At 42.2% G+C, this 24625-nt stretch overlaps 1 protein-coding gene across 2 annotated transcripts in view; it reads right to left on the reverse strand.

The window, feature by feature from the left end:
* Positions 1-24625, reverse strand: part of RAB31 (RAB31, member RAS oncogene family) — a 61736-nt gene that overhangs the window by 33199 nt on the left and 3912 nt on the right. For both annotated transcript variants that reach the window (XM_030971876.1, XM_030971877.1), the window contains exon 2: positions 1672-1751. In XM_030971876.1, the coding sequence (XP_030827736.1) occupies positions 1672-1751 (80 nt within the window). The remainder of the gene's footprint in view (positions 1-1671; positions 1752-24625) is intronic.

The raw sequence follows: 24625 nt of genomic DNA on the forward strand, positions 1-24625 counted from the left end.
TCTCCTTTTCAACTGGGATGAAGAAGTCTTCGTAGTTTCTTTTATTTTCCATAGGAAATGAGATACGTCTATATTTTCAAAGATTTTTCTTTTAGGAAAGGTTACAAATTTATAGGCTTTTTTGTATTACAGCAGTTCATTTGAAAGCTGGTAGGAGAGACTGCCAAACTCTGGCAGATTTCTATTTTCCCCATCCTATCTGGGTACTGCTGAACAATTTTTGTTGTGGTAACATTTTTCCTGGCTCACAAAGATGCATTTGAGACAATGCATGGTTGTTACAAAAGCACCAAATGACATCAAATGACATTTTCTGAGAATGATATACCAGAGTTCTCCTCTACAGCCATCTGCAAATTGCTTGAATTTAACAATGCTGCATTGTTTATGAAAATACTAACCAAGGAAAAAAATGGCCACATTTCTTTGGTTGTTTTCAGAGTGTGTTCACTCAGTTGTCACTCTCCCTCTCAAACCAATAAGCAACATTTCACAGCTTCAAAAATGGGAACTTTATAGATCCACAGTGGCTACTGTTGATTGCAAGGATTATATATTTAAAACAGTTGAATAATTTGGAAGAGAAAAACCCTTATCTGTGCAGACAAATAATATCACCTGTGTGAAGCTAGTGTTCACATTTTAATCTCCCAATGGAAAAAAAAATCCCTTTAGTTTTCATAATTATGGTAACAGAGGAAAATTGTTTTCCAAATTGAGCAGAAGGCATTTACTTAGCAACAACAACTACTTGGGGAAAAAGGCTGCTAACAGTTTAGAAGTAAAAAAAAAACCACTCAAGTTGCCATCAATTCTTTCACTGCAAACAAGTGTCCTTCAGCCAGTAATTTTATCCATGACATGCTTCCTTTCTCTCTGTCCATTTTTCTCTATTCATCTCATTCAGGAATCCAAAATCGTCCTGGAACTTCTATGTGCAGCTTCCAGCTGAGACTCCTCCATGCACTGAAAGGCAGAGCTTCAGAAGGTACTGTCCAACCCTCTGAACAACACACAGCAATCAATACCAATCCTTCACAGACAACTTAAAACACCTCTGACACACATGCCAGATCAGCCCTTTCCCCCCAAGTTACTCCTTTCTGTACATTCCATAATAGCTTCCTTTTCCATAAGAGATCTATAACTTCAAAAATTTTCCAGATCACATTGGACTTGGAAAATTTGTCCCTAAGGTATTAAAAAAAAAATCTGAATTAAAATCTACTACAGGCCTATTAGGATTCTGATGCTCTGATACATGGAAGCTCAGTAGTTTTTAAAGACGTTATATAAATTAATTATACTTAGTTTGAATTGCACTGCTCCTATTTTAAGAAAGGAAAATGTGACACATCCTAAACTTCGACAAAAGCACATCCATATGGGGAAACAGACACTGTCCATGTTCCAGCCCAGCCTACCAGGACACTCAACAAAGGTACTTGGAGGGCTTCCCATGGTCTTCCTGCCATTACTCAGCTATGGGATGACCTGATCATTGCGCAGGTCACAGCCTCTTGGGTTGTGGGGTTTTGGGTTTTGTCTTGTCAAGAGCTTCCCACTTTAGACTGTTTTGGCTGTGGCACCTAAGACTGAAATCACTCAAGGGTCAGATCGGAAACCTCACTGACCAGTGAAAACCAAAGTGATATTTTGTCTGGTACTTACCCAATAGTAGGACTAATATTATGATCAAAGTGGTCCTGGACAAACCGACAGACGATGCTCGATTTCCCAACACCAGTATCCTGAAAATCAAAGAAAGCATGACAGTGAGTCAATGAAGTCATATCCACGAGACCCCAGATGCCAATGCTTCACTTGATCTATTTTCAAGAATTAATATTTGACTCTTTATTCTTGTCCGGTGGCAAGAAGGGCACATTACACATTTCAGAGGAAAAGGACATGGCTCATCCTTTTCAAACATCAGCATTGTGAGTGAATCTCCCTGGCCTTCTTCCCAGGACTCCTTTCTCTCCAAGCCCTCTATTTTATTGGGTGGATTTTATATTCCTGTTGCAAGGACTGCAGTCCATCCAGCAGAGCCATTTACTTGTACAAGCAAACCCTGTGCTTTCCAACATGCGGCGCATTACACGGCACAGCCAGAGAAACAATTTCATTCAGGCCTGTTGCACAGCCAGCCCAAGCAAGCTTCCAAAACAGACTAATAACACCAACATTTCAGCACACTGACAGCACTGAGTTAGTGAAAATAACCTTTTCATGGCAAGACAAACTAGCCCACTTAGTGGAAACTTTGCAGAGGCTTTGGGTGGTTTTGAAAAGGTAGGAATGCAAAGATCTGGATCCCCAGGGATGTGCAGCTCTCCCTGTGCATGCCATGCTAGAGGTCTGCAGTGCATTACTTTAAAGGCAACACAGCTTACTTTCTGCACTGCAACATGGCAGGCTGATTCCATTTGCAGGAAGAGTCTTTTTTTTTCTTTCAACATATCAAATCAGCAGGGAAAAATAACAGCAGTACAATACTAAAATAAAATTCAAAATAACCTGAAGCAGCAGGAGAAAATTTGAAATTATGCAGAAATATTATTTGGGCACCTAAGATATAAACAACTTCCCTAAAACGCAACATTTTTCAGTCTGTCTGTTTTTGCCCAAAGCCTTGGATGGTAGGTAGAACTTAAATTATACAGGGAATTATCAAGGAAGAGGAGTAACATTATCGCTGTGTCTTCCACAGAATTGCAAAGAGCCTCCTTAGAGACAAAAGGATGCCAGGAAATCAATACTGACCTTTCCAAGACATTAACAATGACAGCCCAGGGTCCAATCTAACTCATTAAACAGTCAATGGAAAGTTTTCTATTAATTTCATTGAAGTGATTGCAGAATTACCAGATTGTACTTGGTAGTTCCATTTGTATCCACATTTTAAGATGACTAATTTACAAAACACTCTTGAAAAATGCCAAGATAAGACAATAGAGTTTGTTAACAGCAAAACACACATAACTTTTCTATTAAAAAAATAGAAAAGCAGCTTTTGCCCACACATAACTACATATTAAAAATAGCACTTCTGCCTCTCCTATAATCAGTTTTGCAATATGTTATCTTCTTTTTGAGTAAGAAAGAAAAAGAATGCCTCTATTTACATTTCCTTCCACCATGCTTACATGAAACTCTATTGTCACACCAGTCTTTATGGACAGCACTTATTAGAAAACCATCATTTAAACTCTCATATTTAATTCAAAGCTGTCCTTAGTCAGCTTAAAAGCCATAATAAATGCTCATGTTACACAGACAGTTGTTTATCTACTCTGTTCAATCAATAGGAAAAAAAGATCAAAGAGAGGAGCAGTGTTTAAAAACAGCCCTGTAGCCTTTGATCAATAGCAGTAACACATCCTGTTACTATTCCCAAATTTTGCCTTCATTATCGATTCCAGCTGACATCGCTGTATAATTACTACACCAGGGTGGCAGAACACGCTAAAAAAAATAAAATTAAAAAATCCCTCTGCCATGAAATTGAGGATCTAATTATTTTTCCAGATTTTAAATGGTGTAGAGAAACTAGAATTACCACCCACTGGTGGCAAGGAATTACATTTCTCTCTTGTGGGGACAGCATTTCTGCCACAGTGTTCGAAACTAGACATTGACTCTGGTGACCCAATGATGCTTCAGATTCATCTGCTTCCCCCAGCTCCCCTGACAAAGTCACTCAGAATGGCAACTGCAATTACAAGAGGAGCCAGGGTCTCTGGCAGAGACATGACATCCACAAGCATGGATTAAAGCTTAGCTCATTTTCCTGGAACCTCTTCATCTTTCAGTTCGTGGCTCTTACTAATGTTTCATGATAACGCTAAAAGGACCTGTTTCTATTGCTTTCACATCTCACAATGAGCACAGTCAAACTTAGGCATATGCCAGGCACACCAACAGCCCTCCAGAAGCTTAAAGGCTTTCTTACACTTTGCTCCTGGGATTGCTTGCACTACCAAGAGGGCTAAAGATCCCCCTGGAGTAACTGGAGTGAAACCAATGGACTTGGGCCACGAGTGATCCTGTTCCTAGGACGAGCACTGCTGCAGCCAGTGGCTGGTGCTTTCCAGGAGCCAGGCACTTTATTGCACCAGGGGGGTTCCCTTGAAACAAGCACTCCCAGCTTCCCTTTTGTTGCCTGGAGTATGCAAACCACCACCTACCAGAGTATAATTAGAGCACAGAGGGGAAGGAAGTAAAATAGAAAAAGCTTCATACTTAAGGCAGTGATAATCCATCATGGGATTTAAAACGACTTCAACAGTGTAACAGTCCATGTTACTGAAAACTGTACTGACACCCATCAATCAAGACATTCACCTGCCTGAAAGCAAAGCAAATCATGGCGTATGAACATTATACAACAACTTGAAAACAGCTAAAGAGACCTTAACTTTTACCAACAACAGGGAACTATCTTTGAAGTCTCTCACAGAAGACAAGGAAAGCAGAGTTGTTGCTTCAAAGAAGTAGAAAAAGCGTTTTTTTCTCAGCAGTGCATCGATATTGAACCTCCTTGCTAAGGCTGTATAAACTTTTCCTGCAACCATCTGCTTTGTACTTTACTATATGGTCTTTCTCTACACAAACCTATTTTTCTAACATCTGATGGGGATGATCTCCCTTGTTTTGTTCTTTTTTCTTCAAAGGATTATTGCAGATTTATCAAGCCACATGCCTGGGTAACATTCAGGCATACAGAAGATTTATTTTTCCAGTTCTCAAAGTTCTGCTATTACACCCTCTAATCTGTTTTTCTGTTTTGTTTTACCTGATGTTGATGTACATATAACATCAAATATATACAAAGGTATGACATCTTGGCTTATGCAAAAGGTCACGGCGGCACTGAGCAGAGTGGATTGGATAAGTTTCAGAAACTGAGAAGATGCCCTCAGGAGTTACGTTGCACTTCAAGGAAGAGATCCTGCAATTCTTTGGGAAAATCCTCATCCATAGGAAACCCAAGGGCTTCAGCACTACAGTCATTGACTCATCACGATCAAGAGCATACCAATCCAGGAAAGAAGCGGCAAGAAATTAATAAATATAAAATAATTATTGCGAATCAAGGTGTTCAAGAATCACTCAAGGAACCAACTACAGGGTTTTGCTCTTTATTCTTTTTATTCTTCATAAACCTCCTAGCATACTTACAAAATATCAGTTATAAACCACATTGTAGCAAGATAAGCAAAGTGGGTGGGGTAGGGAGGAAGGAAAGAAGCAGGAATGTAATTCACAGTAAGTGAGCCACTATTAGTTTGCCAGAATAAGTAGCTGTAGCTTCAGAATCTCCCCTGGTCAGCAAAAAGGATTCAAAAACCTGAAACTGTATCAGATGTTTCTGATAAATATAAGGAACCAATGTAAGCATGACTAATTCCAGACTTTTAATGTTTAACCCTGGAAAACACATTCTCTGTTCTTCCAAAATCCCTTACTGGTAGATTTAGGTGTGAGGATTTTAAGAGCACCAGAACGGAGAGCAGAATGCCACAGAAGTGCCTCCACCCACACTCCTGCTCCTGAGGAACCACCCCACTTGCCTCTCCTCGGCTCTCATTGCTGTAAAGGAGGTGAGACTGTATTTCAAGCCAGCAGCATTACAGGATGCTGGCAACTCATTTGCAGGCAAGCAACAACTGAGCTGCTTCTGGCTGATTTGCAGCAGCTTACAGGGAGATAAAAAAAAGCAAGCAGAAAAATATGAGCAATATATTAAAAAGGAAAACCATTTTCCCATTACAAATAGGCATTTGGTATATTCCTCTGTCTATTGTTCCAAACACATTTATCCCAGCAGAAAAAGCTAATGCAGAAAAATTGAGTACTTTAATTTAAATCTGGATGTCTCATTTATATCTCTGCACATAGGGCCTGGTCCTCCAAGCACTTTTCCAAACCAGAGGAAGCTATAGTCCCTGTAAACACATCCCTGATTAGGCTGTTAGTCTGTAGCCTTAATATTATAATAGCTTTTAATAGAGTGAGGGTCAAGCCCTATTGTGCTGACTAAACTAATCTCTTCATGTAATTTTTTTCTACTTCTGAAATTGAATAAATGTTGGATTCACAAAAAAAAAAAAAAAATCCACACATACCATGACTGATGACTAAACAGCAGCCCTATAATCATGCACACTGCTGCAAGAGCTTTTTTAGTCTTGACTATGCAGAGTCTTTCTCTGCTATGTTAACAGACAGGGCTTCCTAAATATGTGTTAAATAAGATAAACCTTACAAAAATCCTTTATGACTCTAGGATTCTGAAAATACAAACAAAACAAGAACACTAGACAGCACTTCACACGAGGAAATGGCACCCTAAGAATGAACACGCTGAAGAAACTGCCTTCTGTCCTTCTACTTGCAAAGTAAGGACAAAAAAAGGAAAAAAGAACATCTGGCTTGTAACCACCACAGATCTCATGACTAACTTCCCATTTCAGCTTTAAAGGAAGGTTGAGACACCCTGGAGACAGGCAGCACAAAAATCTGCATTAAGAAGCAATGGAGAACTGACCTCTGTATAAATAGGGATCCCACATACAGCTCCTTCAAAAGGAAGTCTTCTCATCAACTTAGACAAAGCCAGGATTCAATCAGATTTACAATGTTAATTTGTAAAAATGTTTAAAAATTAAAAATGCCGGTCCCTTCAAAACATTCCTCAAAATAACTAAGAGTCACTGAGACATCAGCTACAGACAGGTCTCATTAAATCTGACAGGGTTTAATATGAGTTAGTCTTACAGATCAAAAGAAGAATGAGCCCTAGCAACCTGGAGGGTATAAATACTAAGTGCCCAAAAATCCCCAGGCAAAGATGTTATTTCAGTAATAATATGAGAAACATTTGGACCTGACAAATCTTTATCCTTTCCCACATGCCAGAAACTGATCCCACAGCTCATGTGGCTTCCATCAAATTCAGCAGGACTTCCCTGCACCTCACAGCAGGAATACATCTGCTCCTCAGCGCCCATTTGTGCCAGGCTCCCCAAAAGCTGAGCAGCCAACCACCCTAACTTGAGCAAAGGCACCACAAGCGTTTGGTGGCTGAACCCTTCCACTGAGGATCCCTGATCAGAAGAAAAAGAGCACAACCAATGCAGTCAGGGTTGGTTTAGTGCAACCCCCAGGAAGCCTCTCATGGCAAAGCTTTTTCACCAGGTATAGGGCTGGAATTACAAAGCTGCTCACACTGATGGAACTCAGGGTTTCGAGAGCACCAGAGCCAACCAGCAAGCTGTTCTGAAGTTTTCTCCAGACTGGTCAGCATCAAGAAGTACAATTAAGTACAGAGTGCAGAAACATCTGTGGTCAAATTTGTCTTTAACAATTCTCTTGGTGTACCATCCAGTGAGATAACAGCACCTTCTGTCTTCCTTCAGACAAAAAACAAAACAAAATAAAAACAACAAAAAAACCCCAGGTTTGATGAAACACACAGAACTGGGGTGCAGTCAAAAAGCTGTCCCACTCTCCTGGGTGGGGAGGAGAGGATCTGCTCAGAGAGGAAGCTGGCTGCTCCTCATTGTTAAGAGAAGCAATAATTCCTGGCTCCGTGTTACATATTCACACCACCGGACAACTCTTGGCTGATTCATCCCTAACTGAAAAATAACAGAGGAGCCAGTTTATGCTCAAGATTTCCCAAGTTAGATTCCACTTTTTGTAACACTGATTTGATTCCTGCCAGTGCTAGTGCAGAGAGGAAGGAGAGGTCCCTGTCTTGTTCCAAGCACAGCTTTCACTGTTGAGGCATTAAAGATGTACAGATGAATACACTTTAATTGGTATGAAGTTACCAAAAAGGAGAACATTGTCCTTCATTATCAATGTATTTAGTATTTCATATACCAAAAACAGGCTCTGAAAACCTTTGCAACTGGCCAGGCAAACCTGAGGTAGAAAGACAGAATTTAAACTTTAGGGGAAGAAAAATAATCAATGAGTCACAAAAAAAAATACAAATGCAGAGAGACCATTCATTCCAGTAGCTCTGTAAAGCACAGCTGGTTTTGACTTGGCAAATCAGCTTCTGCACATTTGAACAGCTCTTCTTTCCACTGCCAGAATTGGCCAGGCTTTCATTTTTGATTTACAGTTGAATCACCCTGGCCCATTCCCATTACCCTCAGCAGGACTTTGATGGAATCTGAAAATTCACAGCAGGGTAATCGCATCTCAGAGCTGCTAAATGGTTTGCATTTCATTAGCTATCATCAAACAAATTGCAGGGCCTGGGCTGTAAAGTATCACTGGGCTTTAGCAGAAATGTAAGCTCAACTCTGGTCAAGCCTGGTGTCCAGGAGGAATGCCACTCCTCGGGCACAGTCTGGCATGCAGCACTGAGACACCCAACCTGCATTTTGAATGCTTTCAGGGTTGCCAGTTCTTAACCCAAAGGCATGTGACACAGTAAGGCTGAGCACAGGATTATGGCTGTCTTTTAAATTCCAGTGGAGGCAAAAAACCAACAAGCTGAAAAATAAATTAAAGCTTTGCAATTTGCAGCCTGCTTTAGTCCTCTGTGCCTGCCTTCAACATTTTAATCATTACTCTGCTGATCAAATGCAGGTAGCATTGCAATACTTTCCATGTCTTACTAATCCACTTACAGCTGCTCTGGAAGGCTGTGACAGGCAGCTTGAAGAGCATCTGAAACTGCCTTTGGATTTTTATCAACTGTATGAACATAGAAGGAAGAGTTATGCACAACAGATTCCTGATGGCAGTTTCCAAGGGCAGTATTTTAATCCAAGAATTACTCTGCCCAATAAACTTTACGCTATCCTTAAACACATCCTTCGCCCTTCCCTGTGTTTGGGTATCACTTTCAGTTGTCTGAAAACACTGCTGTAAGGAGAAATACCTTGCAGGAGACCGAGGTTCAGAGACACCCCTGGGACTGGATTGAATCTGCCAAGTGTCAGGCTTGTCCCAGGGAAAATGAAGCCATGCACTCTGGAGTGGTGTCTAGGAAGAAAAAAAAAAGCTCCCGGCCTTTATTCAGTTTTTCCATCTGCAAGATGTATCAAGTGGGCAAAGCTATCACTGCACAACTGCACAGATGAAAATACAAGAGCAGCTCTTAGACTCACACACTGGCTCTCAGCTGCTTCACCAAGACAAAATTGCCTGAGGCTTCAGCCTGAACCACAGGGATGCAGGTACAGGCGCTCTGAAGCCTCACTTCTGCAGTCAAAATACAGGCATCTCATCCAGGACACTAATGATTTCTGTAAATTCCAAATTAAAATTTTGTGGCTGTATACCACCAGTGATCTTCAAGGAATTTCTGCAAAGATCTGGGAGATACTCATCTGCAAAGCAAATTTTTGAAAAGGAAGAACTAGGACCAGAGCTGGCTCTCAGAAGTGTAATTTTGCTGTCGTGCTCTTTCCTGAGTGAAGAGTACTTGCCAAATGAACAACACTCACACTGAATATTGGAACCCAGCTGCCCATGATCCCAGCACAAACACATGGATCTCACTGCAACTCTGTTTTGAGAGGAGGATGGCCACCACTGGCCTTCTCTGGTGGGTTTACTCTGGCTGGATTCTGCAGTGTCTCACTTCAGTAGGAACCACCGCAGTTCTTCTAGTCACCTATCCCTGTGTGAACTTTACATGAAAATCCCTTTTTGCATTTCCCTTTGTTGCATTCCCTTCTTTAAACTCATAATGGTAGTAAAGGTGTCTTTTAAGTCACTTGGTACATTACTCCCACTAAGTTAGGATGACCTATGCCAACTCCCACACAGTAAAAAGCCCTACACATAATTTCTAATTGCTTTCAGGCCAACATTGCTGTTGCAGAGCAAAAACTAGCTACAGAATCAGACTTTTTCCTCTGGAGCACATTAGAATTATATCAACATCCTCAACACACAAAAGTGCAGCACTTGTTCTACCCACAATCAGGTCAGTCCTGTTGTATCAGAATGCAATCCCTCCTCCTAGTGCTGCAAGGACTGCATTTGGCACAGTAATTCTTGGCTCTATTGTTCTCAGCTCACTAGCTGCTATATGAAAATATGTATTTGATTTTACCTTGCAACAGCATTGTGGGGAAGTAAAACAGAGATAGTTCTAAAGCATTCAGACAGTACAGTAACAAAGAGCTATTTAAGTTCTTTAAGAGATAGTCAGCACTGAGTTTATTTGTTTGGTATTTATATGCATCTTCAATACCACCTGCAGATTTCTACTGGCTGTTTTAAAACAGAAAAACATTTGCCAGTCAGGGCTTAATGTATCTGGCCTCCTGTGGTGGGCTGATGCTGGAAACCAGGTGCCCACCAAAGTCATCCTATCACTCCCTCAGCTGAGCAAGGGAGAAAAAATATAACAAAAACCCAGTGGATTGAAATAAGGACAGAGAGATCACTCACCAACTACTGCCATGGCCAAAATAGACTTGAAATGGGGAAATTAATTTAATTTATTGCCAATCAAATCAAAGTAGGATGATGAAAAATAAAAATTAAATCTTAAAACACCTCCTCCATACCCTTCCCCTTTTCCTGAGCTTAACTTCACTCCAATTTCTCTACTGCTCCTCACCAGAGAATTGTCTCTGCCCCTCACTCCTCCTGAGGGGGAAGACTCCCCACACTCTTCTTCTGCCCATATGTGAGTCCTTCCCATGGGATGCAGTTCTTCCCAAACTGCTCCAGGACTCTTCTATGGGGTGCAATCCTTCAGGCACACACAGCTCCAGTGTGGGTCCTCCATGGAGTAACAAGGTGGGCCAGCAAAGTTATTCCAGTGTGGGCTCCTCTTTTCATGGGTCTATAGGTCCTGGCAGGAGCCTCCTCCTGCATCAATTTTCCATGTGGTCACAGTTTCCCTGAGGCATCCACCTTTTCCACCCCAGCAACCCCCCGCCACTACCAAAGCCTTGCCATGGAAACCCAATGTATCTCTGAATGGAAAACGTCATCTGATCCCTTTTCTAGGTTTGTTTTCCTTCAGTCCACATCCATTTGCAAAACAGGTACAGCGAATGACCATCTGCTTCACCTCAGAGCTGAAAGGAGTCTACAGCCCTGTCCACCTCTGTTCCCAACCAGTCCCCAAAGCCAAGTGCCTGCTGCATTACCAGTTTTGGCAGCCTTACCAGTGTGATTATTCAGCATGTGGTTTCCTTCCACACACATCCTGCACACATCTTCCTGTGGAATTAAACTCAGGCCTGCATAGCTGCTCCAGTATCTGCAATACCTGGAGCCAGAGAATGCAGAGAATCCCAACTGGTCCTGCTATCTGTAGGCTTCTTTGGAGTTAGCAAGTCTCTTTGTAGTCACAGGCCCCTTGCTCTCCACCAGATCCCAGCCCAGTCATCTTTCAGAAACTACAAAAACCTCTAATGCCCAAGTTTCAACTATGCTTTCTTTAATATTTTGCCACATCCCTTTTCTCTCTTATAGATAAAAAAGAGTATTTCCATCCCTGCCTCACTCATAGATTGCAATATTAATTACAATCTCTTCAACTATCTACTTTTGTCAAAGACATACCCAAGGATCACAAGCAACACCATACCATAAAGTACAAAATCAAGCATTGATGGCCAAAAGCACTTTCTCATCCTACCAAAGCAATGTGCCTGGCCAGAGATAAGAGAGACTGAAGAGCAGCTAATTCTATATTGCAGCTAATGCTAGCAAAGATTCACTTTGCCAGAGACATTGACATATCCATGCATGTAATATTATATAAAACCAAAGTCTTTCCTAGAGTGTTTCCAAGATAATTGGCATTATTCTGCTATCATCACTAGGGCTCCAATTCCAAGCTCTTCATGCTGGGTTGATGGCATGGAGAATCACAGCTGCAGCCTTAAGAATCACAGAATCATAGAAAGGGACCTTAAAGATCATCTGCCTCCAACCCACCTACCATGGGCAAGGATATCTTTCAATATACCAGGTTGCTCAGTGCTCCATCCAGCCTGGCCTTGAACACTTTCAGAGACTGGGCATCCACAGCTCTGGGCAACCTGTTCCAGTGCCTCACCACCCACACAGCAGAAAACTTCCTCCTAATATCTAATCCAAACATATTGTCTTTTTGCTTGAATCCATTCATCCTTGTCCTGCCACTTACACATGATAAAATGTCCCTCTCCATCTTTCTTGTAGGCTCCCTTCAGGTTCTGGAAGGCCACAATTAGATCACCCTGAAGCCTTCTCTTCTCTTCTCTTCTCTTCTCTTCTCTTCTCTTCTCTTCTCTTCTCTTCTCTTCTCTTCTCTTCTCTTCTCTTCTCTTCTCTTCTCTCTTCACAATTCCAGTTCTCTCAGCCTTTTGTTGTACTAGAGATGTTCCATTCCTCTAATCATCTTGGTGGCCTCCTCTGGGCTCTCTCCAACACATCCATGTCCTTCCTGTGTTGAGGGCCCCAGGGCTGGATGCAGCCCTGCAGGTAGGGTCTCACAAGAGCAGAGGGGCAGAATCCCTTCCCTTGCCCTGCTGGCCACGCTGCTTTTGATGCAGCCCAGGACGTGTTTGACTTTCTGGGCTGCAAGCTCACACTGACAGCTCATGCCCAGCCTCTCATCCAGCAGAATCCTCAGGTCCCTCTCAGCAGGGCTGCTCTCAATCTGTCATGCCCCAGCCTGGAGTGATACTCATTGCCCCAACAAAGTATTCCATGTGTCTGCCGCATATTTTCTCTTCCAGGACCTGCTGCTCTTCCACAACCTGCCAACTCTTTTGTCTGTGAAGCTGACACAGGAATATAAAGCAATCCTGATATATGAGAAAGGGGGCTGTAGAGGGAAAGGGACAACAGACCTATTCTTCAGGAATAAAATTAACACTGCAGCCAACCTACCTCTGCTTCACACTTTTTAGAGTTCACCTACTCTGGTAAAAAAAAAAAAACTAACCAAACAAAAACTAACCCAAAACCCAAATCCATAATCCAATTCCACTGTTTATGCTTAATTGCTGCATGTTACTATACAAAGAGCAAGCTAACCACAGTGCTATGCCACCATGAGCGTGGACAGCAAAGATAACAGCCTTTGATTGTTGCTAATATTATTTAGAAACTGCTTCCCCACATCAAATTCCCAGCTAATTCCCTGTGTCTTTTCTTACACCTTTCCTTCCCCTTTGCACACAAGTTATCAAATTCAGAACAGCAGCTGAGCTGCCAAGAGAAATGGGGGATTTTAAATTGAAATCAAAGAGCAGAATCTCAATCAATTTCTTATGCCCTTCTCAGCATGTGGCATGGGCGGCTGTGGAGAGAGAATTGCTTAGCCTGGTGAAAAGGAAGAAGGAACTTGGTGTTTATTTGCATTCTTTCAGCTCAAATTGTGGCTTTTGGGGGCACTGGCTATTCATTTAAGATGTTCAACTCCATGTTGTGAACTGCCTCTACAGTTTCAAGTAGGAGCACAATCTCTACAAAAACCAGCTGCAAATAAGGTGGTATCAATCTGGCTGGCTAATAAGATGAGAGGATGAAAGGAGAAAGAAGAGGAGCACCTTTGAAGGGTCACACACACACAAATCTCTTTTGGACAAGCAGCACATGCCAATGAATGAGCAAAAATCCCTCCCACTGGATTGCACGGGGACCGAACAGTACAAAGCCTGAGGATATCATTAATGAGACTTGCTTATGCTCCACACTACAGTGTACAAGCAGCTTTTGAGTTTTTGAGTTTTTTGAGCTTTTTGAGTTCTGCACAAACTATCCAGAAGCAGTCCAGCCTTTAGGGGACCTCACTGTCAAACAAGGCACTGGCTGCTTAAGTCACAGGAAACAACTTTGCATCAATAGAACAGTCTCAAGACTGAACCCGTGGCAAGAAACAGAACCCCTGGCAGCCCCTGACCCAGCTGCCCACCAAAGCAAGCTCCATCACAAAACCAAGCCCACCGAGCCCCTCAGCAAGGGCTGGGCTGTGGGCAGCGCACGGAGGGCATTTCCCTGGGCAATAGCACCACCTGCTGACTCCTGGGGCTGCGGGAGCAGGGAACCGGCTCCGCTTGGCCACGCTGAGACTGGAGCGCAGGAGGAAGGGACACTGACTCCACTCGAGTGAGCTGGGAGCCTAAAGCCTGGGGAGGGAAGGAAAGAGGACAGCAGGGTGAACTTGCAAGAACTAGAAAGGTGAGGCAGACTGAGAGGGAAAGAAGAGTGCCTGAGCATCTTCCCTTGGAATCACAGGCATCTCCCACTGCTGGGACCACCTTGAGGAGCCCTGTGTGGCAATGGGTAGTGTGAGTGTGGCAAAGGCAGCTTCAAAGGAATGCCCCTATCCCACAATTAATTTATTGTATTAATGAACAAAGAAAGGAAAAGCCTCACAAAACCCACAAAAACCCCACCCAAACCTGCACAGTATCAACAATGCTGTATGCTGCAGAGGGGAAATTTTTGGGTTAATTTTTAGGAGACCACAGTTGTGGGACTTCATGGAGTCACTATCTTCCACACAAGAATCACACCTCTAATTGCCTTTTACTGAGCACTGGATCAGAGGATCCTCCTGACCATGGCATAACGCAGACCAGAAGACAAACCCACTAAACCCCCCCTGACAGGTACCTTCCAAGTGGTAAGTGTGTTACAGAATCATAGAATTACAGAATGGTTTGGGATGAAAGGGTCCTTAAAGATTATCTATTTCCATCCCCCTTGCCATGGACAGGGACACCTTCAACTAGATCAGGTTGCTCAAAGCCCCATCCAGCCTGGTCCTGCACAGTTGCAGGGATGGGGCACCCACAGCTTCCCTCAGGAACCTCAAACCATGTTTGAGGTGTTCTCCTACCATCCTAGCTCACCCTAATGACATCTCCCTGCTGCCAGCTTGCTGATTTCCCATCTGAGCTCCACCACAGACACTTCAGTATGACCTCTCCAATGTTCACCATTTCATTTTGCAGGTGAGGATGAGAAATGGGCCCTGGTTTACCCCACTCCCAACACCAACAAAACAGGAACTAAAAGCAAACTTCACAGATCACTCCAGCAAGTCAAACCTCAAACAGGGAGGAGCTAAATAAAGCTAAAATAAATTGAAACTGCAGATTCTGCTTCAATGCCTATGCAATTTTATTGATAGTAATACCTGGATTTTGGCAATTCCAATGGTCAGAGTTAATTTTCTAGACAAATTTGGGACATTTAACATCTGCATGCTGCTGTCCCTTTCCTACCTGCCCTATCTCAAAACACAGATGGAGTCACAAAAATCCACTTGATGTAGTACTACTCGTGCAGAGGAATTCCTATTTAAAGATACAGTAACAAATGTGTGAATAGTTCCTACTTAGAAATCCTCATAATTGTCTCTGAAGTTGAAAAATTAGGTAAGGGAAGTAACATACAAGTCACTGTACCTCACATTGTCAGTGATAATGAGTATTGATTGCAGGGGTTTTATCTCCACTGGCCATATGCATACACACCAGCATAACAATTTGCTTAAATATCTTTCATCACCATTGTGCAATGCAGTGATCACAGAAACTAAATTTAGTTTTCAGACAACATGCATAAATAACCTGAGGTTTTCACAGTTAAGTAAACACATTAAGCAACAGCATCCTGACAAATGTTGTTTTCAAGTACAATTTGCCAGCAAAAAAATGGGATAAAAATTTTGTGTAGTTCTTTCCAAACCAAATTCTTTTCTTAAGTGAACCTTCCCCACATATATTGTAACATCTGCAACTTTCAAAATACTGGTATGATGAGAAGATAATCTTTGACTTGAATTGCTGTTTGACATAAGTTGCTGTTCATACTCCAACACCCTACTCTTTTCATTGTCAAATTCTATCATTAGGGGTCATGATTTAGAAATACAGGCTTGTTAGTGTCACCTAGTAAATACAAAAACAAAATAATTAATATTCCTGTCCCAACATAGAAGATATCAAAAATCTTCCAACCAGCCTGAAATTGATAATCCAATCCAAACACTATAATTTCACATTGCAGATTGCCAACAAGCATCAGGTCATTTTCTTTTATTAAATGAAGGCAGTGGCTCTTACACAAGCAACAATATTCCCATCAACCACAGCATCTGACAAAATGGCTCTTTTGTTCAGCTTGCTATTTCAGTAGTATAAAAATTGTCCAGCAATTGCCTGGAAAAACTGTAAAAGGGCTCAATTACCTTCAAATTTGTTCAACCAAGCTCAATAAGTGCTATTAAATTCAATGCTCAGACTTACTCATCCCAATTTGTAACTGTCCCACCTGCAACTTGTTACCGCATTTCATAGCAGAGAGGAAGAAAAAAGGCCACTTAAATTATGAGTTTCAACTGAAACACTGGTTGAAAACTTCAGTCCTGGAGACAAGAAAGCCCAATCCCTTCTCCCTTGCAGCAACAGGCAAGAGAGAGGAAGAGGGCAGTTTCAGGGGGCAGCTATAAAGATGCACATTTCCTCTCACAAACAGGAACCAGCCTCATGGCCAAGGATCTTTGCTCCAAATTAGCAGAGCCCTGGGACTGGGTATGTCACCTACCAACAACCAGAAGCAAATAACTCTTCCACTGGTCTCTACTGGCCAAAGGCAGCTGGACATCATCAGCCTGGAGTGGGTCAGGAAACGGCACAAAGGTGGGACAGGAACTAAGGATTTCTTACCTGGATTTATTGCCAGAGACTCTGCCTCTGATTATCAGTTCCTTTTAGCTGATACAACAACCTGCAAAATCAGCAGCCTCTGGTGACCATCTAAGGTGAGAGTTGGTCTCCTTTTTCAGCAGCCTAAAGGCTGCCCAGCTGCTAGGAGCACCCTCTTTATGCCAGCGGCTTTTACAATTTGCCAATCTTTGGAAAGCCACCTCCATCAACCTTCCAGACACAATAAAACAAGTTTCTGCTGCAGGGGGTATCAGGGGAAGGGGACAAGTCGAGAGTTTCTGAAATTTGCCATTATTTGTTATTTACAATTAACTGCAAATGACATGTAGATACTATGCATCCATGTGGACATTAGGCGGCAACATGAAGGAGAGGCTTAAAATCCTGGAAACTGGTGGTTTTCATTTCTTGAATTCATGTGCAGGATGGGAAATGGACAATCAAAAGTTTACCTAAATCTGTGTTAAGAAATATTTCACCCAATTGTTAGGTTTAATTAACCTCAATTAGTAGTGATTTCATATTCATTCCACCTGCTGTCAGGATGTAAAGTTTTCCCTAAGACAGCAAACATCACCACTTATTTTAAACAGCATCATATAAAGACCCACCTGGCGCTTTCCCCTCTATCACTCATGCAAGCAAAGAGAAGAGATAACAGCAAGCACGGTATAATAAAACCCAGGACTGAGTTTTTTATCTGTGGATTTACTGTGTGCTGCTGTGAAGTTACTAAACCTAAAGCTATCTGCACCAAACAGGCTCACAAATGGGAGAAATTATCAGTGCAAGGCTGTAGCCCTTAGGCAGTTGACTTCTTGAATGTGTTCACCTCCTGTTGATTTCATCAGGAATGAAACGCAGCAACTTCTAAAAGCTGGTAACACCAGTGCCATGAAATTCAACTTTTTAGGGAAAGGCCCTTAAGGAAAACCAGGTTTTGTTGCTCTTACTGTTAAGGCACCCTCTTCTCTCCATCACAAAAATAACTAGGAGACCAGTATCTAACTTACAACTGACTTGCAGAAGGAAGTTTTTATTCACCTGATCATTTTTTCTCATTTTCACTCATAATCTGGGAACCAGAAATGGTCAAAAGTGTGTAGACTTTGCGGATCTCAACTGAAAACATGCTGGGGACATTTCAAATGGAATGCTCAACCATGGAGTTTAGTACATTTAAGGACATCTCCTCAAAGGACAAAGGGGTAGAAGGAGTGCATTTCATCTTTCCCTCCAAAGTAGGAAAAGCCCCACAGGAGGTGCTGAGGAGTCCCCCTGAAGACAGACTGTCTGGATACTAAACACTTCCAGTGTCACAGCCTGAGTATTTGGGACTACATGGAAGTAACTCCAAAGTTCCCATAGATCGCAGACACGGCAGAACAACAGGTACAGGGATTGAGGAAGAGATATCAACTGGCCAATGAGATCCCACCAAAACTTCCCTGTGTCACATCTGTGACAGTGGTTTTGACTGGTTGAGATATACAGCTGAATTTAAAGCAATGCAAGCAACAATTCTGCAGGCTCCACTGGCCAAAAGTGTTTCGAAACACAAATGAAAAAGCACTAAGACAAAGTCAGGGTTTTAAAATAATTTAAAAGGAAACTGAAGGCTAAAAACCAAGGGAGAAGTTGGCAGGGTTTTTTCACCCCATGTTATTATTTCTACTATCTTTTGTTGGTTTGCTCTGTTTAACTTTCTGTTTTACTATCCTCAGCTTCTCTTTCCCTTGCTCCTGACTTTACTCCTCTGTGTTCCTCAATCCTTCTCACCAGTCCCCCTACAACGCTCCCACATGTTCTTCCTTGGTCTCACAGTTTCAGTACTCCTCCTCCTCCTCCGTTATTCTCTGTTCCTCCAAATCTCCTCCATGCCAACTTCTACACCCCTTTTTCTACTGATCTGCACATCCTTGCAAGTGTTCAAGGCCCTGAGCAATGTTGTCTGCAGGAACGTGTCCCTGCCCATGGCAGGGGGGCTGGAATGAGATGATCTTTAAGGTCCCTTCCAACCCAAACCATTCTTTAGTCATAAACTCTTCCTGAAGAACTTTTTTAGGCTGCAGGGCTACCACCCTCCTTCAGACAACCTCTTTAAATTTGGAGTTATGGTGTCAAAGGTTGGCTTTCTCTCTGCCATTTTCCACACCAGCCTAAGGGAGAAGACAAACCTGACCACAAAATAGGGAGATGTCAGCTATTCTATCTGGCTTTAATGTCAAATGACAGGAATCACTCATGAGCTGTATAATCTCAAATACCTAATTTACCTAAACATTTTATCTTATTCTCCACACAGCAGTGCATTCAGCTGTGTATTAAAGCATATGCTGAGCTTTAAGCATGGGATTCAATTCAGCCCGTGCAGCAAAGGCTGAAGGATGTACCCTGATACTCTGCTGAAGGGGGATTACCCTAATGCTCAGAATCAAATATATGCTCAAGGATGCTACTCAGATTAGGGTTTCAGTAACATAATCTCAAATCAAATTCATGTTATCTGGTTTTATCCAACTGCCATTTTTGTCACATAAAACATACTCCAACTGTCTGTCTAATGCCCTGGCATGCATTTATTCTTTTCAAGCACACTCTGCAGGAAAAAAATAAACAAAAATATCCAAGGCAGAAAAAAAACCACATCAATTTAAGACAGAACAATCAATTCTGAGGATTATTCCCATAAACTACACTCTGCTGCTGGAGTCATAACACTTGAAGACAAGGTTTAATTCCCTCACTGACATTTAACAAAACCAAGACAATAACAAAGTAGAGCTTTCCTTGGATTTTTCACAAGAGCAATAACATTCAAAAAAGAAAACTGCTGGTGTAAGGGATAATGTAGCAAAACCCCCCATGTTTGTAGCACATTCAGAAAATTAATATCCTAAAAGGAAGCTTGTCTATCCAGTATTGGAAAAGTTGAAGTCAGCATGGACTATGCACCATGAATAACTTCTGGCCTAAAAGTGGTTGGAGGCTTCCTGTTCATATCAGCTTTAAGAAGGGATATTTCAAGTGTTGCTATTTTGATTCTTAAAATAGGCACTGAAATACTTATATTTAGTATGCAAAGGATAAGGAAAAAAAAAAGATAGATAATGGGCTTCCTATTCACGAAAGAACATACTCCCTTTCTCATTTCCTAAACCCCTCCAGGAATTATCAGCTGCAAGATTCATCCACCAAAGTGGAAGTGGACCCTTACAGGCATATAGTGGTGTATATCAGTCAGTGAGAAGTTCACTTTTTTTGTGGTTTGAGGGTTTTTTATTGACAGAGACTACCTAAAGCAAACAAAATTAGTATTTGCTTCCACGGATAGTAGAAGATGCTCAAAATGAAAATTGTGACCGTATGTTTACCAACACTTCCAACATCTCAGTTGCAATATCATTCTAAATCCTAAACTATTGACCATAGTGATAACATATTTTTGCCCCCTTAAATCAAGTAGCTAAAAATTGAAGCCTCAAGAGTCATGCTGAACCTTGGTGTGACACCAGACCACATTCAAGAAAATGCTCTTTTCAATCAGTCTTTGGCAAGTCTGGAGGTTCCCAGTATGGCTTCTCTCTGCTGGCACACACCAGATGTTGACCTAAGGATTCTTTCTTGCCACTGAATTCCCTCACAGGAAGAAATGGGTAGATCTGGAGAATTGACACAACAGTAGTACTGGAGATGAGTTATCAGTTACCAATTACAAGCATAAGATAGAGAAGGTTAAAGCTATTCCAGTTGTATCCCACAGGTCATCAGTGAGCGTGGAAAGAGATGCAGGTGACTTCAGACACGTTCTGTCACCCAGAAGCACAGCTTTGCTGATGAACCATGAGATCCTACCAACACTTAAGTTTTGTTTGCTGCAGATTGAATGGGCCCCAAATTTAAATTTTTTTTCAGAATTAAACCCACTTTAGGAATCTCTTGTAACTCATTTTGGCTCTGTATACAGGCTTTAAAGGGAAGGAAAATCTGCTTCAGAGAGCCCCTAACTGTAGGTGAATTCCTGTAAGAGCCTGATATTTATCATTTACAGTTTTTTATAGTACCCTGCAGGGACTACAGTCCCCTGAGGGGTCCAACCAGGACACCCAGTGACGTCCGCAGCATCCTGTCACTCTGCTGACAAAGGAGGAAACAATAACTCAGGGACACTAAGTATTTAGTGGCTGGATTTCATGCACATTCACTTCCACATGTTGCCCAAATAAGAACATACCCTGGCCAAAACAAAAAGTGAAAAACCATAACTTCTCTACCCTCGCCTGCAAAAAATATAAAACCCGTGCACTAACCAGCATTTCTGTTTAAAAATATCCCAGCGAAAATAAAAAGCGTTTGTTCCACTGCCTGTTGTTCGGCTTTCAGCACAGCCCTGCAAGGCCAAAGACCGTAAATCAACCACTGGCATGTGCTTACACATGTGTACACCACAGGCTGTGCTCCCAGCTGGCCTCCCATCCACCTCCGCTGGCAGCTTCCTAAAGCTTGGATTTGTCCTTTGGCAGTGGGGCTCAAAACGGCGAGCATTCACGGAAAGGGTGTACAAGATGTTTCAGAAGAAAACTGAAATGTGTGCCTTTCCTGGCATCCTACAAACTGAGATGGAATTTTAAAAATTTCCTTTCACCTTGACCTTGACACCACTACCCAGCCTCTACAAGGTATGTAGTGAGAAGAAAAACAACTCTGTAAGAATAAAAACATCTTTTATTTTGGTTTACTTTGGACGCATGTGTCCCACGGCAGCTCCAGACACCTTCTGCAGAGTTACATTCACATCAGCTGCCCTTGGCCTACAGTCAGGAGGTAGTGGGGAACATGACAAGGAGCAAAGCACTGGAGGCTTGCTCTGCTCTCTCTAAAAAACACAGGATGATCCAACTCATTGGCACAATGACCTAACCCATAGGTGTGATGAGCACTGGATGGAGGTAAGACTTGTAGGTAGCTTGTGAGCAGACCAACTCTACCCAGCTTCCAAACTCCTTTCCCAACCCTCTTGGAAGGTACCTCTAACCATGTGTTGGGCACTTGGCTGGCCCCAGAAACACCTTGAGAAAAATATGAGCAGAGGAAGCTCCAGATCTCATGATGGAGACCACAGCTCCAAAACCAGCCCCCACATCAGTGGAGGCTGGTGAGCCCCCAAAGCTGAGAAGAAACTCCTTGCCCTGCACTCACTTTTCTGAGGCAGCACCTGAGCTGTGGGGAAGGTGGGGCCAACAGCAGCCTGCTCTAGTGGAAGGTGACCCTACCCATGGCAGCAGGGTTGGAACCAGATGGTCTTAAAGGTCCCTTCCAACTCAAACCATTCCATCATTCTTTAACAGTGCAAACCTGCTAAAGCAGTTCACTTCAAAGTGTTCACTTCAATGCGCCCCTCTCCCTTCCCCTCAAAACCACCTTGCAGGAAATGGAAAAAAAAAAAGTGCCTGTCCTGATCTTATCTGAAGAGAGATGTGGCCAGGAAATCCATGACTAATAGCAGTCCTGGGAGGGTCTAGCAGCCTGATGACTGGACAAGTGGCATTTGCAAGAAGGAGCAGCAGGGAGGCAAAAGAGCAAGAGCAGCAGAGTTATGGTTCCAGCCTCCCTGTAAATGCTTCTCTAAACAAGCAATTAGCTTGAGAAATTTTAGATAGAATGGGTCAAGAATAGGTCTCTCCAGCCTGTATGTGCACTTGCAGTCTGCAGCACCCACACTGCACCCAGCTCAGACACAACCCAACACAACTAAAAGGCACCAGCACTGTAATTTATAAACACCACCACAGGCAAAAGCCCTGCAGACTCAAAGGCCTTTGCCCATGGGCAGCTCAACTGCACTGTACCTGCAACACATCCTATCAATAAATCAAATTATCACCTTAGAAACAAGTCCTACCATCAACCAGAGTTTCAGAAAACACAGTTTAAATGCACATTATAAATGGCCTTTTAATATGGCTTGACTTAAGCTAGTTAAAAGGAACCACCTGATGGAAATGAGAGGGTTTTTCTTTTCCCCATGTATTGTTTGCATGCAAAGTTTCTGCCTCCTTCACATAGTCTGTCTCAGCATTACTTCACTGAGTAGGGCTAAAACTGCACTCAACTATATGAAAAAAATTTGAGTTTATCACCATTCAACTTCCTTATTTTGGCAGAAAGAAAGAATGTGGGAGTTTTTTTCTCCAGAACTACTGTAAACCAAGAAGTTTCCCAATTTTTTGGCCAGAAATCAAAAAAAGCATGGGGCTGGGGAAATCTAAATATAAAGAGAATTTGAAAAACAGTAGAACTACAGCCTGCATATGACATCTGGGTGACAGTCACTGCATGGACTCATTCAACAGGCAAGTTACAAGCATGGGATAGGAGCTCAGAGATGGTTATCAGCGAATGGGAGCCCATGAAGTGCAGCAACAAGCACCAACCACAGGGTACTCTTTTGCTACCCAGTAGATGATTAGTGACAAGCTTCCCCTTTGAGGCTTTGCTGCTACTGAAACTAAAATCTGCTTCAAATTCCTCCTTCTGCTTCCTCAGAAATCCAGTTTGGTTGGGCCACTGGAAACGAAAGCAGAGTGTGGCCTCCACAATACCTTTTCCTAGAAGGATGTTCCAGTCTACTCTTCTAAGCAATCCCACACAATACCCTTGGAAGAAATCAGTAAAGAAAAAATTTTGTAGATACATTATAAAGCAATAGGCCCAAGATCAACATGAAATCCTGAATTCCAAATTATGAGAAATTGTTTACCTACATATTTAATGTCTATATTGCAAAAAAATCTGATTGTAGCTATTTAAATGTCTTATAAAATAATATGGAAAAGCTGCTTTAGGCTTCTGAAGACACTTTTTTATTGATACAAGAGAACAGGCCTTTCTTGCTCAGTGTATAACTGGATTTTTATGCAATATTGACAAACACAATAAAAACAAAATCACCAGTCCCAGTCTCCTTTAGTATCAAGATATGCTTCTTTTGACTGGCAAAGCAGGGCAATGGAATATGGTAGTGCTGTGTGCTCACATTAAGTGCATATTTCAGGGTATTCTTCACCAAAGAAGAATACAAAGAAAAAACATTCCCCAAGAAAATCAGGTATATGCAGTTCAGCTAGCCATGTGTCTGTCTTCAGTTCTCCAAGGACTCAAAATCACTGTTCAGTTTTACCTGTAATTTGATGTTTCACTACAATGCAAAAACATAACTGGCTAGCAAAGAGATACAGATCAAAAGGCTCCTTTGATGGAAAGGCTGAAATGATGGACACTTCAAACCAGTGACTTCACAAGACAGACAGCCATGTGATCACAACTCAAAAATTTCTCTCATGATAGGGCTACTTGTTTACATTAAAAATAGAATGAATGACTAGGTAATGATGAACCATTAACATAGGGGGAAAAATTGCTTGGCAGTCTCTGTTCTTCTCTCAGACAAGATACTTTTGTGGACAAAATTATAGAAGGCACACATTTACTTCATCGGTACATTCTTCCTCTTTTCATGACTCTCTTTGTTTGCTCTGCTCTCTGTTTTAGGCTTCAACACTGCAGCTGTTGATGCACCCGTGGCTTCTGCACTGTGCAGCGTTGCTGTCTTCAGCAGCATGCTCACCTTCCATGGAGGCCACCTTGCACATATCTGGTGACAAGAAAGCTCCTTAACTGGTCCAACCCAGCCAGGGGGATGCTGTTCTGTTTTTAACAGCAGCTTTCCTATTTGTGCTGGGACGTGTAGGCCATAAAAGCACTGACTATGACAAACATTTTAGACATAAACTAAAAGATTCCCAGTGATCTGTGTATACATCTGTATCACAGTGTAATTTCCACAGAGGAAATGTCACTCCTTTTACAAATGCAGGCTCACCAGCTTCAGACAGCATTTTCATGATAGCAGAACGCAGGCAAGAAAACGGAGGCACAAACAGAAGGGTGAAGAAACA

The sequence above is a fragment of the Camarhynchus parvulus genome, chromosome 2, assembly GCF_901933205.1.
Source record: "Camarhynchus parvulus chromosome 2, STF_HiC, whole genome shotgun sequence".
In the NCBI taxonomy this organism is placed as follows: Eukaryota; Metazoa; Chordata; class Aves; order Passeriformes; family Thraupidae; genus Camarhynchus; species Camarhynchus parvulus.